General features: G+C 49.4%; 1 protein-coding gene across 1 annotated transcript in view; it reads right to left on the bottom strand.

The window, feature by feature from the left end:
• Positions 1-7,096: 7,096 nt before the first annotated feature.
• The window catches only part of Bcl11b (BAF chromatin remodeling complex subunit BCL11B), a 115,872-nt gene continuing 107,186 nt past the window's right edge, over positions 7,097-15,782 (bottom strand). Inside the window, 10 exon segments of the mRNA XM_032908394.1 lie at positions 7,097-10,193; positions 10,195-10,456; positions 10,459-10,523; positions 10,525-10,582; positions 10,585-11,000; positions 11,002-11,094; positions 11,096-11,188; positions 11,190-11,321; positions 11,323-11,507; positions 11,510-11,853. Of these exon segments, the coding sequence (XP_032764285.1) occupies positions 9,878-10,193; positions 10,195-10,456; positions 10,459-10,523; positions 10,525-10,582; positions 10,585-11,000; positions 11,002-11,094; positions 11,096-11,188; positions 11,190-11,321; positions 11,323-11,507; positions 11,510-11,853 (1,964 nt within the window). The 3' untranslated portion in view covers positions 7,097-9,877.

The following is a 15,782-nucleotide window of genomic DNA, read 5'->3' on the forward strand; positions in this document are numbered from 1 at the left end:
AGAGGCCAAAAAGGGTTTTGCATGCCAAGGAACTACAGTTGTAGGCAGTTGTGAGTCCCTCTCCATGGCTTCTGGGAATTGAATTTGATCCCTCTTGTGTGTGCCCTTAACCACTGATCTCTCTCAGGTGCCCTTTTCTAGCCTTTTAGCAGTTAACATTATCCTGTACAGTTTTTGTGATATTACAAAGTCTCCAGGCCCCTCCGTACACACGGATGTAAATATTTCCTAATGAAGAAGCTCTTCTTCATTTTTTACTCTTTGTTGCCAAAGCGGAGGCCGCTTATAAAACCTTGCAATTGTACATGTCAGGAATAACAAGTATTCTCTTCTCATGCTTAGAAAAGACCCGGGTTCCGTTTCCTTTTTCCATTTGGCTGCCTGGAAGCTTACATTCAATTCATGGTTTAAGTAGACGCCTCTGTCTTTGTGAATGTGCATTTACTTTATCCTTCGGTGTCTCAGATCCTGATGTTAGGTCATTTATTTGTGTCTTGCGTGATTCCTACGGGTTGGCTCAGAGCCTTGCGGGTCAAGGGCAGACACCAATTATCAATAAAGGAATGTTCTACAGTGACCATCCTGGCACCTAGCTTTTCCCTTTGACTGGGAATCACTAGTAAGTACTCTCAGCATAGTTTTCGAGAATGAGGTCACTAGGTCAAACACTCGGAATATCATTCAGGCTCTTGATACACACTAGGCTGGCCCTCCCAGGGGTAGAGGGACATGGGGTCGAAACACAGTACACATGATAAAGCTGACCTCTCATACTTCCGACACAGGCAAAGGGCAGGGCCATGTCCAGTGTGGGAGGTGTTTAGATGGCATGACACCTGCTGACTACCCCCTTGGCTTCCTAGGTTCACTTTGAACCCAGCAGTTCTGCATTCCCCTCCACGCTGAACAGGACTTGAGCAGGCACCTGGCAGACTCTCGACGATAATAGGGAGAGAAGAGGGGTAGGTGGCGTTGTCACTAACCCAGGTTTCCTTCATTGGCTGAGATGTTAGCTAGGCCTTGGGAGACTGCAGTCTTTAGTGCCTTCTGAGCCAAAAAGTCTTCTATAGTCCGCACCAAGAGCTACACAACAGCACCACTTGGGATCTGAACACATAAACATCCCTCTCGTTGTTCTAGGCAAGCCCTAGGATCACAAGCTGCACTGTGTCCTAAACCAGACAGTTCCTATTTTTTAATTGTTTTTTAAACAATTTATTATAAGATATTACAAAAGTACAATTTCCTTTTTCAAAGTGATCTGAAAAATAAACTGTGGTCAAAAGAGGCGTGGATATGGCGAACACTTGCCAACTCCCACTGACGCCTACTGGTCAACGCACCAAGCCTTACTTACCAGCATTCCCAGCTAAAATGGAGTGACTCCCTGACAAGGCCTGCATTTACAGGCCCGTAAGTGTGGGCCAAAGGTGGGGACTCAAGAGACTGAAGGGAACAAACGGGTAGGGGGTGGACAGGTAGTTGGATGAGTGGATGTATAGATAACTTGTTCTGCCCTCTGAAATGGAAATTCTTGAAAAGCAATGAGAAGTTGACCTCCCCCTAACTTCTGTTAGTGTCTGAGACACAACATGGGCCTTCCATGTTTGTGAAGTGAAGAAACGTGGGTGGGTGGATGAATAGATGTTTGAATGAGAGAGTGGGTATGTGGGTAGATGGGTGGATGGATGGATGATAGATGGGTGAGTGGATGGATGGATGGATGGATGTGTAGGTGGATGGATGGGTGGGTGGATGGATGGTGAATTGGTGAGTGGGTGGATGGATGGATGGATGGATGGATGGGTGGGTGGATGGAGGAGTGGATGAATGGGTGGATGGGTGGGTGGATGGATGGACGGATGGTTAGATTGGTGAGTGGGTATAGATGGGAGGAAAGATGGATGGATGGATAGATAGATGGATGGATGGATGGATGGATGGATGGATGGATGGATGGATGGATGGATGGATGTGTAGGTGGATGGATGGGTGGATGGGTGGGTGGATGGATGGGTGGATGAGTGGAAGGATGGATGGATGGATGGTGAGTGGGTGAGTAGATGATTGTTTGGATGGATGGTTATATGGATGAATGCATATATGCATGGATGTACTTATGAATCAGTGATTGTGTTGAGGAGGAGTGGAGTCCTATTCCTACTAGGAATATACTAAATGAATTTTAAGGACGCCAGCCAACACTGGGATTCTTCTATGAACTTCACTGTGCTCTTCCAAGTACTGTGAAGTTTCTCCCTCATGCCCTCTGTGAGAGGCACCATCTCTCCCCTGGTTTTCATCTTCCTGGTGACTCCTCAGTTGCCTTTGAAGGAACAGCACACTTTCCCCAGCCCTCCTGCCACCTGGCTGGTCCACTTCTCCCTCTTCTTCACCCCGTTGCTGCCCACACCACTCAGCCAGGAAAAATCCTGCCTATCCCGCCTCTCTTCTTGGGAGCGAGCGACAATCTGAGCCCTCCCTGCGTTCTCACGACATTCAGCTCAGTCCTTGCTTTGGGAGTTAAATTGGTTTCCAGGTTCAGCGTGTTTAGACATCTTTTAAGCGTCTTAGATGGTCTGCAATCAGAATCCGATGGAGCCGTTTTGAAGACTATTCAGGGCAGGCAATTAGTGGCTAAGGCATCACCTGCACGGAGCGTCAGCGTTTTCATCCTCCCCGGCTTGAAAGTTACATGAGATTCATTATGAATCTCCATCACATTAACATAAAAAGTCCCATTCACCTAGTTTTATCTCTGAAGCAGACAAGGGGAATTTTCTCATTTTAATTGCTGGGCCTTGCAGCTCAGAATGGGGTGACTAAAGCTGTCCAGAAACTTCAGAGATGTCCCCAAACCACAACGGGATGGTTGGAAACTGCAGAGATCCCAGGATTTACATCCTGGGGGAAACCTTCAATCTCAACCAGCAACTGGGATGTTCTGCTGTCAAGGTTTTTCCTTGGTTGGTGGAGGTGGGCAGCTGGTAGCACCTTAAGGGTGTTTCTGTCTGAAAACAAAATGGTTTGTCCTGTTGCCTTAACCCTTTGCTATGCGACTAAGGAGATGGAGGCCCAGAAGAGGACCAGTTACCAAGGAAACCAGTAGGAGCTCCATCATGCCCTGCCTTTGGCCTATTTTGTCCCCAGTTTGCCCCATGGCCCTCAGTTTGTTGTAAGCCTAAGTATTAGTTAACTTGTTTGTCTAAACGATTTCTGTGACTCAACCCAAACCATTTGTTTCCTTGGCTTAAAGAAGACGGTGTCTCCCCGAAGAAGAGCTCACTCTGAGTTCTTAGGGTAAGAGATTGGAGCATTTCAGCTCCACTATTTCTCTGGGTAGGAAGTTCAAAGCCTGTGTTTCTAAACCACCTGAGGGAAAGGTTGTAGGGGATGGGGGGAAGCAAAAACCAAAACAAACAAAACGTCTTCCCTGGGAATTCTTGTTTCTTGAGCTCTAGAGAGCATTCGGGCCTGTCCCACTCTCCGGGTCCCCATCACCGAGTCATGCTCCACTCAACTTCTGGTGCAGCAGTTCAACCTGTTCTTGCTCAGTCATGTGACAGCTTCTTGAGAGGGCATTGACTTGTTTAGGCTAAAGACGGGATGGAGAGGAGTACCCCCTCACCCCGCCCCCACCCCCGTTCTCCTGTAATCTCCGCGGGCAGAACCCACAGAGCGCCTCAGCTATGAGGCTCCTGTATTTCCCTTCATTGCGCGACCCCAGTGAACACTCTCGGGCTAGCACAGCGCTCAACCCACGGTGAGAGTGGTGGGTGATTTCAAGTGGAAGTCCCTTGTCCCTTTGAGATCAGGAACACAGGAGGACCCTTCCTCCTTCCCATTGAGCTCAGATGGGCCTTGCTTACATGGAGTTATAAAAGTGTTACTTCACCTTTGCAGAAAAACCCAGAACCCTACAAAACCCCTTCACCCACTCCGATGCTCTACGTGCAAGCCAGATGAAGGCTCTTTCACTGTGCAAGGCTTGACACCAGAGACCGTTTTTTCCCCTTGTTAACACCATGCACAGTGGAAGAGAAGGGAAAGGAAGGGAGGGGGAGAGAAAAAAAGGGAAGGGAACCCTCCTGTGTGCCATCCGAGAGGCTGACCGACTCCTGAACCCTCATTCAGTACCTGGAAAGCCAAGAGCACCTGCCCAAGTGCAGAGCAATTGGCAGGCCCCATACTCTGGTTTCCAGTTCTGAGTGTCTGCTTGCTTCCTTCCTTCCCCTCTTTTCTGTCTCCTCCTCCCCACTTTCTTCTCTCCTCCCTTCTTCTCTTCTCTTTCTCTCACTCTCATACATGATCTTGCCATACACCCCAAGCCGGTCTGGAACCCATTATTAGAAGCCTGGTTGGCCTCAAACTTGAGACCTCGCTACGGCTTCCAGAATGCAGAGTTTAGAGACCACAACCAAAGAAGCCGCCATTTTGTTTTCTCCAAGGCAAAACATAAATAAGTGGTTTCCCGCGGCCCAGCCCTGGAATTGGACTGAGCTCAGGATCTGGAATCGGCATCTCCTAAACCCGCCCACAGAGTGCTTGACCATGACTGAGTAGGGATCGTAGCATGGAAGGCCCACGACGATCAGGGTTATCCTGGGCTGCCTTAAACTACCTTCCATAGCCATTTCCCCTCTGCTGTTTGTTCTTTTTTTTTTTTTTTTTTTTCTTTTCTTGGAGCTGGGGACGAACCCAGGGCCTTGCGCTTCCTAGGTGTCAACCACTGAGCAGGGAATCCCAACCCCTGCTGTTTGTTCTTGAGACAAGGCCTCACCCTGTGCACAACATGGTGTACAGCCGGGGCTAAGAACCTTTCCAAACCTCTCTGCTTCCTGGAAGTATTTTCTCTCCTCCTGTCCACGGGCTTAAAGTGCGAGTCAGAGGGAAATAGAGAAAGACCTTCAATTTCCTCTTAGAAATGAGCGGTCCATTCCCACCTTTTTTTTTTAAGTGTAGAATAGAGTTTATTCGGGGCACCATTCCCCACCTTTAAAAGACACAGAAAAGGACAAGGTTTGAGATCAAGTTAAATGTCCCAATTTATTTTCATAACTTGAAACCAGAACAAACTTGGTTTTGAACAAATGAAATGGCAGACACACGCTGAACTCAACACTGTGACATTATGGGGGGGGGAGGGAAAGAGGCCCAAAATCTTGTACAGAGAAGAAAAGGAACAATAAATATTTTACTAAGCCATGTTGAAATGACCTTCTGTCATCTCAACATTTTATCCATAATTAAAAAAAAAAAACAAGTGCCCATTTTTTAAAAAACAGAGCACAAATACCAAGCAATAATAAATAGATCCAAATTTGTTTTAAGAGACAGACCCCCTCTAGGCAAACAACGAAAGCTCATACGGTAAGTAATAGAAAAGGTAATAAAATATTTCGCCTTGCCGGTACAAAAGCAAACAGCTGAAGTCAATGCGCCTTTGCTATGCAGGGCAGACACAGAGAGCACCAAAATCACAGATTCTCCTGCCTTCGACAAAACCTCTGGCGGAAGGGTCAGGTGGAAGGCCGTTCACAGCGCGGGGGTTCACATTTTGCCTAGAGTGATCCAGGCTCCTCTCCCCCCCTCCCCCTCCCCCAGTGACCCTCCAATGGCAAGCAGCAGGTTCCAGTAGGGAGCGACTTTGGGTAAAGTTGTGGCAGTGCGGAACCGACCTGAGGTCGGCTGGGTCACCCACGCTAGAGCCCTTTGGCTGGGTCACCTGCTTCGGATTGGTTGGTTGATTTTTCTCTTTGATAAGAGAAGCAAAATTCTCTTCTCTCTGCAGTTGACAGAGACACACAATCCTTGTGCTTTAGGATGGCTTAGTCCTGGCATTCTGGTGATAGGTGAGCTGGTTTGAGCACTGGCTAGCTTTTATGAGCACAGGAGAACCACACAGAGGCTCCCAGGCAGCAAAGAGGCAGGGTAGCCAAAGGGCAGGGTAACCCCGGGCTTTAGAGCAGGCGTGCAGGACGCTGAGACCTACGCCTGGCCGCCCACTGGGCCCCCATCCTTTAACTGTGCAAAGGCAAGTGTCAAATGGGGAACTGGTGAGACAGACTCTGCATTTAGTAAGGATCCGCCTGGGAAGGTGCACGACCATGCTTTCATAACCTGAAATGACGGTTTCTTACATTTCCTGAAATTAAAAGAAAAATGGCTTCCTGACATAGGTATTTGTGAAGTGTATTCTTATTATTCCTTCATCCAATAAACAACCACTTTGTTATCTTAAAGCTACTCGGCTTTCCAAAAAAAAAAAAAAAAAAAAAAAAAAAAAAAAGGGAAGGAAGAGAAAAGGGCGTGGGGAGAGGGGACAAAGGAAAGAGAGAAAATTAAAGATGAGTCGATAGAGCGTAGGCAGAGACTGGGGAGGGCGGAGGGAACATAAGATGGGAAGGCACAGAATCCCTTCATCCCAGGCCTCACGGTGGTTCTGAAACGGATGGAATTGCAGAGAAAAGCAGAGAAACAGAGAGGGAAACAACGGAGCAAACACTCCGCGGGAACAGGACCTGCGTGCAAGGCCTTGCTCCGTCCCACCTGCACCAGACTCAGTGGCAGAGGCTCCTTCCTGAAGCTTCGCTGCTCCATCCAGGTTTTCTCAAGAACAAAAGCAGCTGTGGGTTCGAGTCTGCTCCTGAGGGTGGTCAGGGGGTGGAGGGGGTAGCCGCAGTAGCCAGAGCGGGGAAGGTAACTTCGCTCTCTCACCCGTCCTACCATCTTAGAGATGGCTTCTTGGAGGAAGGGAGCAACACAAGTAAGGACTCGCCATCGCGCCTACTGTGGCCTCACCTGATGCAAAGTTCAGGCGTTCCAATGAAAGCCCGAAACCAACAACTCTTTTGAGTAGGCCAGTTCTCACGGACTGTATACAACTAAAACGACTTGTGAATCCAAGCACAGCTCTTCTGTGTCATTCTCTCCTGAAGGTTGTCAAACCCCTTCCCCCGCTCCTGTACAAGAAGACTTAACATACAAATGTGGGTGGGGTTTTTTGTTTGTTTGTTTCATTTTGTTTTTGTTTTTTGTGGGGTTTTTTTGTAATATTTTATCCTGCCAAATTAAAAAAATATATTATGGCAGCCTGTTGGGTTTTGTTTTTTTTCTTTTTATTTCCAAATTCACTAACAAAAAGGTACATTAAATCCCTTTAAAAGGACAAGCTTACAGTTAAAAAATTACAAGCTCCAGTAAAAATACAGCGAGAGCCTACATCATATGAACCGACCAATATATCCATTCCAGAGGGAGGTGGGAGAGAGAAAATAAGTACAGGCCAGAAGTGTGATTTTTTTTCTTCTTCTGCAAAGCAGTAACAATATTAAGCACTTTCTCTACATACTTTTTCTACACATTGTAGCAATCCCCCTTTAATTCCCCAAATACAAGTTTCTATACATTTTGTTTTCAAAATAAAAATTCAACACCCGAGGCAGAAAAAAATTTATACTAAAACTCCGACTTTACAGGTTACTGTGACAGAACAGATTTTATAGACCCACCATTTAAAACTTACTGTAACGGTTTCAAGGAAAAGAAAAAGGACTTTTTTTTTTTCTTCTCACTTTTGTAAAATGCCCAGGCAATCTCAATTATTACAAATACTGGTCCACTTTGACAGTAATCAAGAAATTTCAATATATATAATGTATACTAAAATCCCGTCACCAAAGGAAAACAACATACACCCAGCCATTGTGGCATTTCTGTATAACCTATTAAGCAAACGCTGAAAATAAAATAAAATAAAAAGATCGCTCCAACACACATACACACGATTTATTTTACCCTTGTATGTATCCAATACTGTAAACGTATTTTTAAGACAGAGTGCACTAAATTTAAATTTAGGAGAAAAAAAAATTAGCCATTGTTCCTGAATTGTTTTTGTTGTTTGTTTGTTTTTTTTTCATTCAACGATATCAGCTCGTATCACATGACTTTTAATTCAGCAGTAAGTCACCTCCACTCCGTATCTAAGCAGCTTTGTCCCAAAAAAGGGGGGGTCTGAAAACAAGTCTGCTAATGGATGTCCAGGGCTGTGCTGGGCTTATTTCTTCATTTGACTGGATCTTATGACATTTTCCCGTCCTCTATCTTCAACCAGGAATTGTTTTTTGTTTTTTTTAATTTAAAGTAAATGTGGCTTTGTTTCTAAAGAATGTACTTCTCTTGTTTGCTTTTTAAAAAGTCTTTTCATCTCAAAAAAAAGAGAGAGAGAGAGAGAGTTTTGCATTTGTCTCAAGAGACTCAAATAGGAAGATCGGTTTTCAAGGCACGCACATCAAATTGAATGGCAGTAGAGAAACTGTCCAATAAATTATTTAATTTTGTTCTTTATAGTGCCAGTATTGTGAATGCCACGCTTAGCAACACTGACACTCAATCTCAGCTGTCCCTTACAGTTTAACCCACCTCTGGGCCAAAGACAAGAATATGCTGCAATTTCTTGTTTAGAAGCCATTTAATTTAAATGCAAACAAAAGCTTTAAAGTGCGGGTCAACAGAATTCAAACATCAAATCCCAACAAGTCCAATGTATAGTTATGTCCCAACTAAGCGGAGGAAGGAAAAAGACACAACACAGAAATGGAAGCAGCGTGGGGGGCACCTTTGGACAGAACTCTTCCCAACTCCCCTCCGGAAGAGAACAGGCGAGGATTCCCTGCCCTAAGCGCCTATCAGCTGAGATCAGCGACCCCAGCAGCTCACTTCTCCAGTACACCAAGGGCCAGTTGTCTGCTTGGGACATGGTCAATTACCACCGTAGCAATGGACACCTGGGATTTATCTGTAGGCTGGGGGCTGAAAAGAGAAGCCATGGTGCCACTGAGAGAACACTGCTAGTCTCTTTCTTCCTGCCACTACAGGCCACTGCTGTCTACCCAGTGGGTGCCCTCAGCCCGTTTTATGCAGCCAAGTCTACAGCAAAGGGCAGAGGTGGCTTCCCAGAATACGCCAAGCTCCCCCCAGAAAAGGACAGTATCGTATCTCCTGGTAATGCACAATTGCAGAATTCGGGGGCTATTCCTAGAGTCACCCTGGAAAAGATTCTCGGGGTCCCGAGTGGGGGAGAGGCTCGTTTGCCGCGCCCCCCTCAAAGTTTTCCTTCCACAGCATGAAAGTTGAATTCCGCACAGAGAAGCCTCTGTGGGTCAGGAGGACATCAGTGCTACCTCTCCAATGCGATGCTAAAACAAAGTGCTACAATTTTAAAGATTGTAATCCGCTGTACATCCACCTCCCGGAAAAAAAAAATGGTTTTTGAAAGCCACCCCTCCCCCCTCCCCCGAAAAAAAAATCCCACATGCCACTTTTCATTTCAGAACAAAATAAATGATGAAAACGCAAACAACTTTAAAAGTCATTTAAGTGTTGGCTTCTTGACAAGAAATTACACATGCTTAGCTTAAATTTCAAAAAAGCAGCACCCCCCCCACACACACACAAAATTATAATTTAAAAGATAGCTTCCCTCTACATCACTTGCGAGTCATTGCTCAGACTACTACTGGGTTCTTAAAAAAATGAAGGGATGGATACTCAACAAAATCTTTTAAAGGAATTTAAACAGAAATAATAATAATAATAGGTACCTGCACGTACATGCCAAAAAAATTACAAAACCCAATAAATACAGAAATTATTGCACAGTTAAAAGGCTCCACAATTTTTTTTTTTTAATTTTTTACTGCCTTAATCAACCCTCAGGTTTCCATAGGACTTCGCAGACACAGGTTAGGTTGGACTGCCGCCTCCCTGAGCCCCGGGGATGCAGAGGCCAGTCCGGTCACCCGGTCCCGTTGGCGAAGGTTGGCGATGGTCACGCTGTACAGATGCACGCACGCGGCGTCCCCCGCGTACACGCTTAGCTCCTCTCAGCCTGCTCGATTTTGACATCATTAGTCAGCAAGTGTTCACCGTGCCACTTTTTCATGTGTTTCTCCAGGGTACTGTAGACACTGAAGGGCATCTGGCAGATATCGCAGCGGTACACCTCCTTGCCGATCTGACCGTGCGTCTTCATGTGGCGCGTAAGCTTGCTGCTCTGCGCGCACGCGTAGTTGCACAGCTCGCACTTGTAAGGCCGCTCGCCGGTGTGGCTCCTCCGGTGCACCGTCAGGTTGCTACAGTTTTTGAAGACCTTGCCGCAGTACTGACGCAGCCGCTGCGGGCGGCCCTCCTGAGCTCGGCCGCCCAGGACCGGGGCACCCAGGTGAGGCGTGGCGTTGCCCCCGTCATTGCGCCATCATGCTCGACAGCCCGCCCAGCAGGTCCTCGGTGGCGGGAGAAGCGCAGGCTGCCGTTTCAGAGGAATGTTCCGGCGATGAAGCGAAGGCGACTGGCGCAAGACCGCGGAAGCCCAGGAACGGGTCTCTTCATGAAGTGGGCGCGACGCCGTAGCCTGCACGAGCCACCGCGCAGCGCTCGGATGGGATGAGGGCGGCGGTGGCAGCTCCAGGTCCTTTTTCTCCACCTTGATGCGCTTTTGGCCGCAGGGACCGCCAAGCCCGGCTGGGTAGCGGTGCGGGCTTGCGGAAGAGCGCGGGAAGGGGCTCTGCGCCTGGCGCTGGTTCCCGCCACGCCTGCTCACCGCGCCCCGTGCACCTGCATCCTCTGGCAGCCACCAGCTCCGGTGTCACCAGCCGCCTGCACGCTTCAGGAAGGCGCCGCTTCTCCCCATACTGCGGCTGCAGTGCGCCCAGCCCTCCTCCATCACCTTGCCCAGTGCCAGCGCCTTCTCATCTGCCAGAGCCGCAGCTGCAGCCCCTGCGCCCGCCACCCCTGGTGGCACGCCACCCCCATTCTCGCGGCCACGGCCCAGCTCCGAGTCCATGCTGAAGCTCGACTCAGGTCGGCTCTCATTCTCCAGCAGCAGCTCTTCTTCTTCCTCCTCCTCGTCCTCGTCGTCCTCGGGCTCGGGTCCCAGAGACGGGTCGCTCTCATGGTGGCGGAAGTCGCCATCGGCCGCTTTGAGGTCACCTGGCAGCCGCGGTGCCGGGCTCTGGGAGCTGGCGAGAGCCCATCGCCTGAGCGCCAGCCAGCGAGCCCGCCTTTTGTGCATGTGCCTTCATGTGGCGCTTTTGAGCTTGCTCGCCTCACGCAGCACGGGTGGTCGCACAGCTGGCACTTGTAGGCTTCTCGCCTGCAGGCTGCGCCGTGCACGGCGAGATTGTTTGAATTTGAAGGTCTTTGCGCAGAACTTCACAGGACTTGTTTGGCAGGCGGCTGCGGTGGCGGCGTGCGTTCCAAAGGGCATGGGTGGCAGCGGTGGGCGCAGGAGGAACGGGACTTGGGGCTGGGCTGGAAAGGTTCAGCAGCCGGTGCATAGGGTGCCACGGCTCTGGGGACACGGGCGTGGAGCCGTTACCGGCCAGTTCGCAGTCACCGGAGAAGTCCATGGCGGAGAGTTATGGCCATGGGGTTCAGGCGATGACTCGGTCAAGGCACTCGCCAAAAGTTGGGCACAGCCCCATCTCCCTTCTGCATACTGAGGCGGTGTGGGGTCCGGGCGATGGCGTGGCGGTGGGCTGAAGAGCGGTGGCGTACCGGGCAGGCGGCCCTCTCCGAAGCCGGGGTGGTCCCGCAGGATGGGGCCCGTCATGCGCAGCAGGTTGAAAGGATTGCTGTCCCCGAGGAAATTCATGAGTGGGGACTGCGCCACGGCCTCCGGCCCGAGCGGCGGCGGGATGGTGAGCCTGGGCGTGAGCGAGGTGCTGGCCGGCCCGGGCTCCAGGTAGATGCGGAAGCCATGCGTGTTCTGCGCATGCTGCAGCAGGAACCAGGCGCTGTTGAAGGGCTGCTTACATGTTGTGCAAATGTAGCTGGAAGGCTCATCTTTACCTGGGGAGACAAGAAGAAGAAAGGCAGGGCATGAGCAGTTGCAGAGGAGCTGGGAAAGCCACAGGGGCAGGCAGGCCTTACTGCATCCACCCAGAAGGCAGAGAAAACAAGATCTATGAGCTGGGGGGGGGGGGGGGTGGAGGAGTGTGTGTGTGTGTGTGTGTGTGTGTGTGTGTGTGTGTGTGTGTGTGTGTGTGTGTAGGAGATCCTGGAGTCACTTGTGCCGAAGGGGGTGAACATGTCTCACCCGACCACCCAGATGGCAGGGGACAATGGGATCTATGAGCCAGCAACACGTCACCCAGGAGGAGCTTGCATTTAATAGGTCCTCCGGTGTCCCCCTGTAAGTGTTGTAATTTTTGCCATTTTGGGGAACGGAAGGAGAGGAGGTGACAGTGGCTACAGTGTGTGAGAGACAGGGTAATAAGCTTCACCTCCACTCCACGTAGTCCAGGGTTTTTGACTCAGTCACTGCTGACATGTAGACCTCACCCTGGTAATTCATTGCTGGGGTAAAAAGGGAGTCCAGAGCCTCCACAGTATCCCCACCCTCCAGTGGTGCAGACAGAAAAGTATGCTTGTCATGAAATGTGTCTCCTCTGGGATAAAAAAAAAAAAAATCCTCCCACCCTCCTCCTGGTAACTCCTGCCTCTGTTGCTTTACAAACATTAAAATAATAATGATAACGAATAATGATAATAATAATAATAACAGGTTGCTCTGAGGCTCCGTTGTGGGAGGCCTGCCACTAGCATGGATGAGGACTCAAAGTTCAATTCCAAGGAATTGACATTCAGACAACACTATCACGATACCATGCCTACACTGGAGATTTTAGCCACGGAGATCCCTTGCTCTGCATTAGGCCAGTGTTGAGACGAGTAAAATCCTGGCCAATAGAAACCCAGACAGGCGCGCGCACTCAGCACAGTGCAAAACAGCACTGCCACTCCTGAGCTCACCATGAGTCGCTCACACAGACAGGCAGGGTGTAGTCTAGGACTTCTAGCCTAACAGTGTGGTTTCTCGTGTCTTCAGCTCGAAAGCTCTAAAGGGACGCGAGGCAGGTCACCCAATGTGACAGCAGTCGCAGTCGGGATGAGCAGCTGCACGTAAGGATTTGTCACGGGAACTGGTCTCGCGATCACGTAGCAACTGCGGTGCACACTGAGTGTCTTGAGCTGCCATACCACGTAGTTTGCCAATCCGTCAGGGTGGTTGCAAGATGGAAGCCAAATCTCTCTCTGCGTCTGGAGCTGTTGACCTGCGACATGAGCCACATTCGCTTCACTAGACCTTCCTAATGTTACAGAGAGCGAGATAGGGCATGGACAGGCCTGACACACAGTATGAAGGCTTTCGGTCTTGAAAAGCCCCTAATGTTAAACTTTGCCTCTATCAGACAGATGTCAACCCTGACAGTCAGTAAGCTTCAAACCCCTGGCAAAGCCAATAGTGAACGTTGTTACCACCTTGCCCTCAGAAGACAGGGCTGTGGAAATAGACCTGAGAAACACCACTTTTTGCTGAACCACCAGCCTCACCTGGGACTTCTACAATCCTGGGTAGACAGCATCTCCACTTCCCGCCAGCTGACTGAACTTCATAGGAGGCTATATGAATGTTCTGAAGTTCACCTCGAGCCCTGCTCCCCAGTGTGCACCTCTCAGGTTAGGGTTTGCCAGTCAGCTTGACCCACAGAAAAGTACTTGTGCCAGGTAGCAATTGCTTTTCTGGATTCCCTGGGACTGTGTGTTGCACCAGCGGGCCCAGGAGCAAGCAGTCCCTGGAATACAAGACATGCTTGTGCTTTACCAAGCCAGGAATTTTCCCACCATGCCTGATGCTGGGTACCTGTGTGGGTGTGGGGAGAAAGCAGAGAAGGACGAAATAAAAAAGAATCCTAAAAGTCCAGCCTCATTCCGCTACGTGTGCTCACGTGCTCAGGCATGCATGCCATGTGTATGCAGGGCCCTTCGAGGACAACTAAGTGTCATTCCCCCATCCGGCAACATTTTTTGGAGACAGGGTTCTCACTGGGACCTGGGGCTCAGACTAGAATGGACCATCTGGCCACTGTGTCTGGGAGATCCTCTCCCACCTCCCTGACAGTAGACGGAATCATGAAACCCCTTGTTTCTCATGTGCATCCCTTTTACAGAAAGCCATCCCTCCAGACCTTAACTCCATTCTTTAAACCACCACAAGAGGAGTTGAGGATACAGCTCAATGGTACACAGTCCTTGCCTAGCATGCACGCAGGGCTCAGGAACAACCCTCCACACCAGACCCTCCAGCCAAGCAGAGCAAACAAAACAAAACAACAACAAAACAGCCTGGGAGAAATTGCTCTCTCCAGCTGCCCCAAGCCAGTCTGGATGAGTCTGTGTGGGCAAAGATCCCCAAGGAGAATCTTCTGTCCCTGCACCCTGGCTTCCACAAGGCCTGGGTAGCCCACCTGGCTTATGTGATCAGACTGTCAGGCTAACAGGGGCGTGCTTCTCCATACTGGGCTTATTGTCAATGTGCTTGCCCCAGATAACTCACACGGGACTGGCCAGAAGACGTTTTAGACTCTTCCCCTCACGGGTGTGTGTGTGTGTGTGTGTGTGTTGTGTGTGTATGTGTGTGTTGTGTGTGTGCTGTGTGTATGTGTGGTGTGTGTGTGTGTGTGTGTGTATGTGTATGTGGTGTGTGTGTATTGGTGTGTGTGGTGTGTGTGTGTGGGTGGTGTGTGTGGTGTGTGTGGTGTGGTATGTGTGTGTGGTGTGTGGTGTGTGTGTGTGTGTGGTGTGTGTGGGTGTGTGTGTGTGGTGTGTGTGTGTGTGTGTGGGTGTGTGTGTCTGTGTGTGTGGGTGTGTGTGTGTGGGGTGTGTGTGTATGGTGTGTGTGTGTGGGGTGTGGTGTGTGTGGGTGTTGTTTGTGTTTGTGTGTGTGTGTGTGTGTGTGTGTTTCTGTGTGTGTGTGTGTGTGTGTGTGTGTTTGTGTCTGTGTGTGTGTGTGTGTGTGTGTGTGTGTGTGTGTTGTATGTGTGTCTGTTTGTGTGTGTGTGTGTGTTGTGGTGTGTGTGGTGCATGTGTGTGTTGTGTGTGTGGGTGTGTGTGTGTGTGGTGTATGTGTGGTGTGTGTGTGGTATGTGTGGTATGTGGTGTGTGTATATTGGTATGTGTGTGGTGTGTGTGTGTGTGTGTGGTGTGTGTGTAGGTGGTATGTGTGTGGTATGTGTGTGGTGTGTGTGTTTGTGGGTGTGTGTGTGTGTGTGTGGTGTGGTGTGTGTTTCATAAGAAGGTAAATACAAGTTCCTTTCAGACACATTGGAGCTACTAACATAAATGAAGTACTGTGTTCTAGGAAGTCACATATCAGGTTAAAGGTATCTTGAGACCAGGCCTTCTCTGAGCCCCCTAGTCACTAATGGGTTATGGTCCATAGCTGCTGAGATCTGCAGGAAGTTCTTAGGTGAGGAACCCATCTCTTCTCAACATCTCCACTTCCTCTTGAGTTACTCTAAATAAGTCGCCCTTCTCTCTCTTTATCTGGCGGTCATGTTTCTGGGCTTTGTTCTATTCAGCAAATACAGAAAGAGAAGTCCAAAAGCGGACTAGGTAACTAGGTAGCCAAAATAACCGAGTCCATGTTTTAGAAAAGCAGAGAGAAGGACACACACACCCTGAACTACCTGTTCTAGAACCCAGACGCCACCTCCATAGTTAAACTGTGAGGAGAAAGGCGGCTGATTACTTGTCCAGTCAGATTTCAGGGCCACTTGTCACCCCAGGTGAGACTATCTTTATCAGATCCCTAAGTGTCCCTCTACAGAACTCTAGGACTCACTGTAGGCAGCAACCTCCCCCAGTACCTGACAGAAAGAAAAAAATCTCCCAGCCCTTGAAGGCCCTCCCTAGACAACTCTCTTCCCAGCCACCCC

This window comes from Rattus rattus, chromosome 7 (genome assembly GCF_011064425.1).
Source record: "Rattus rattus isolate New Zealand chromosome 7, Rrattus_CSIRO_v1, whole genome shotgun sequence".
Taxonomy (NCBI): Eukaryota; Metazoa; Chordata; class Mammalia; order Rodentia; family Muridae; genus Rattus; species Rattus rattus.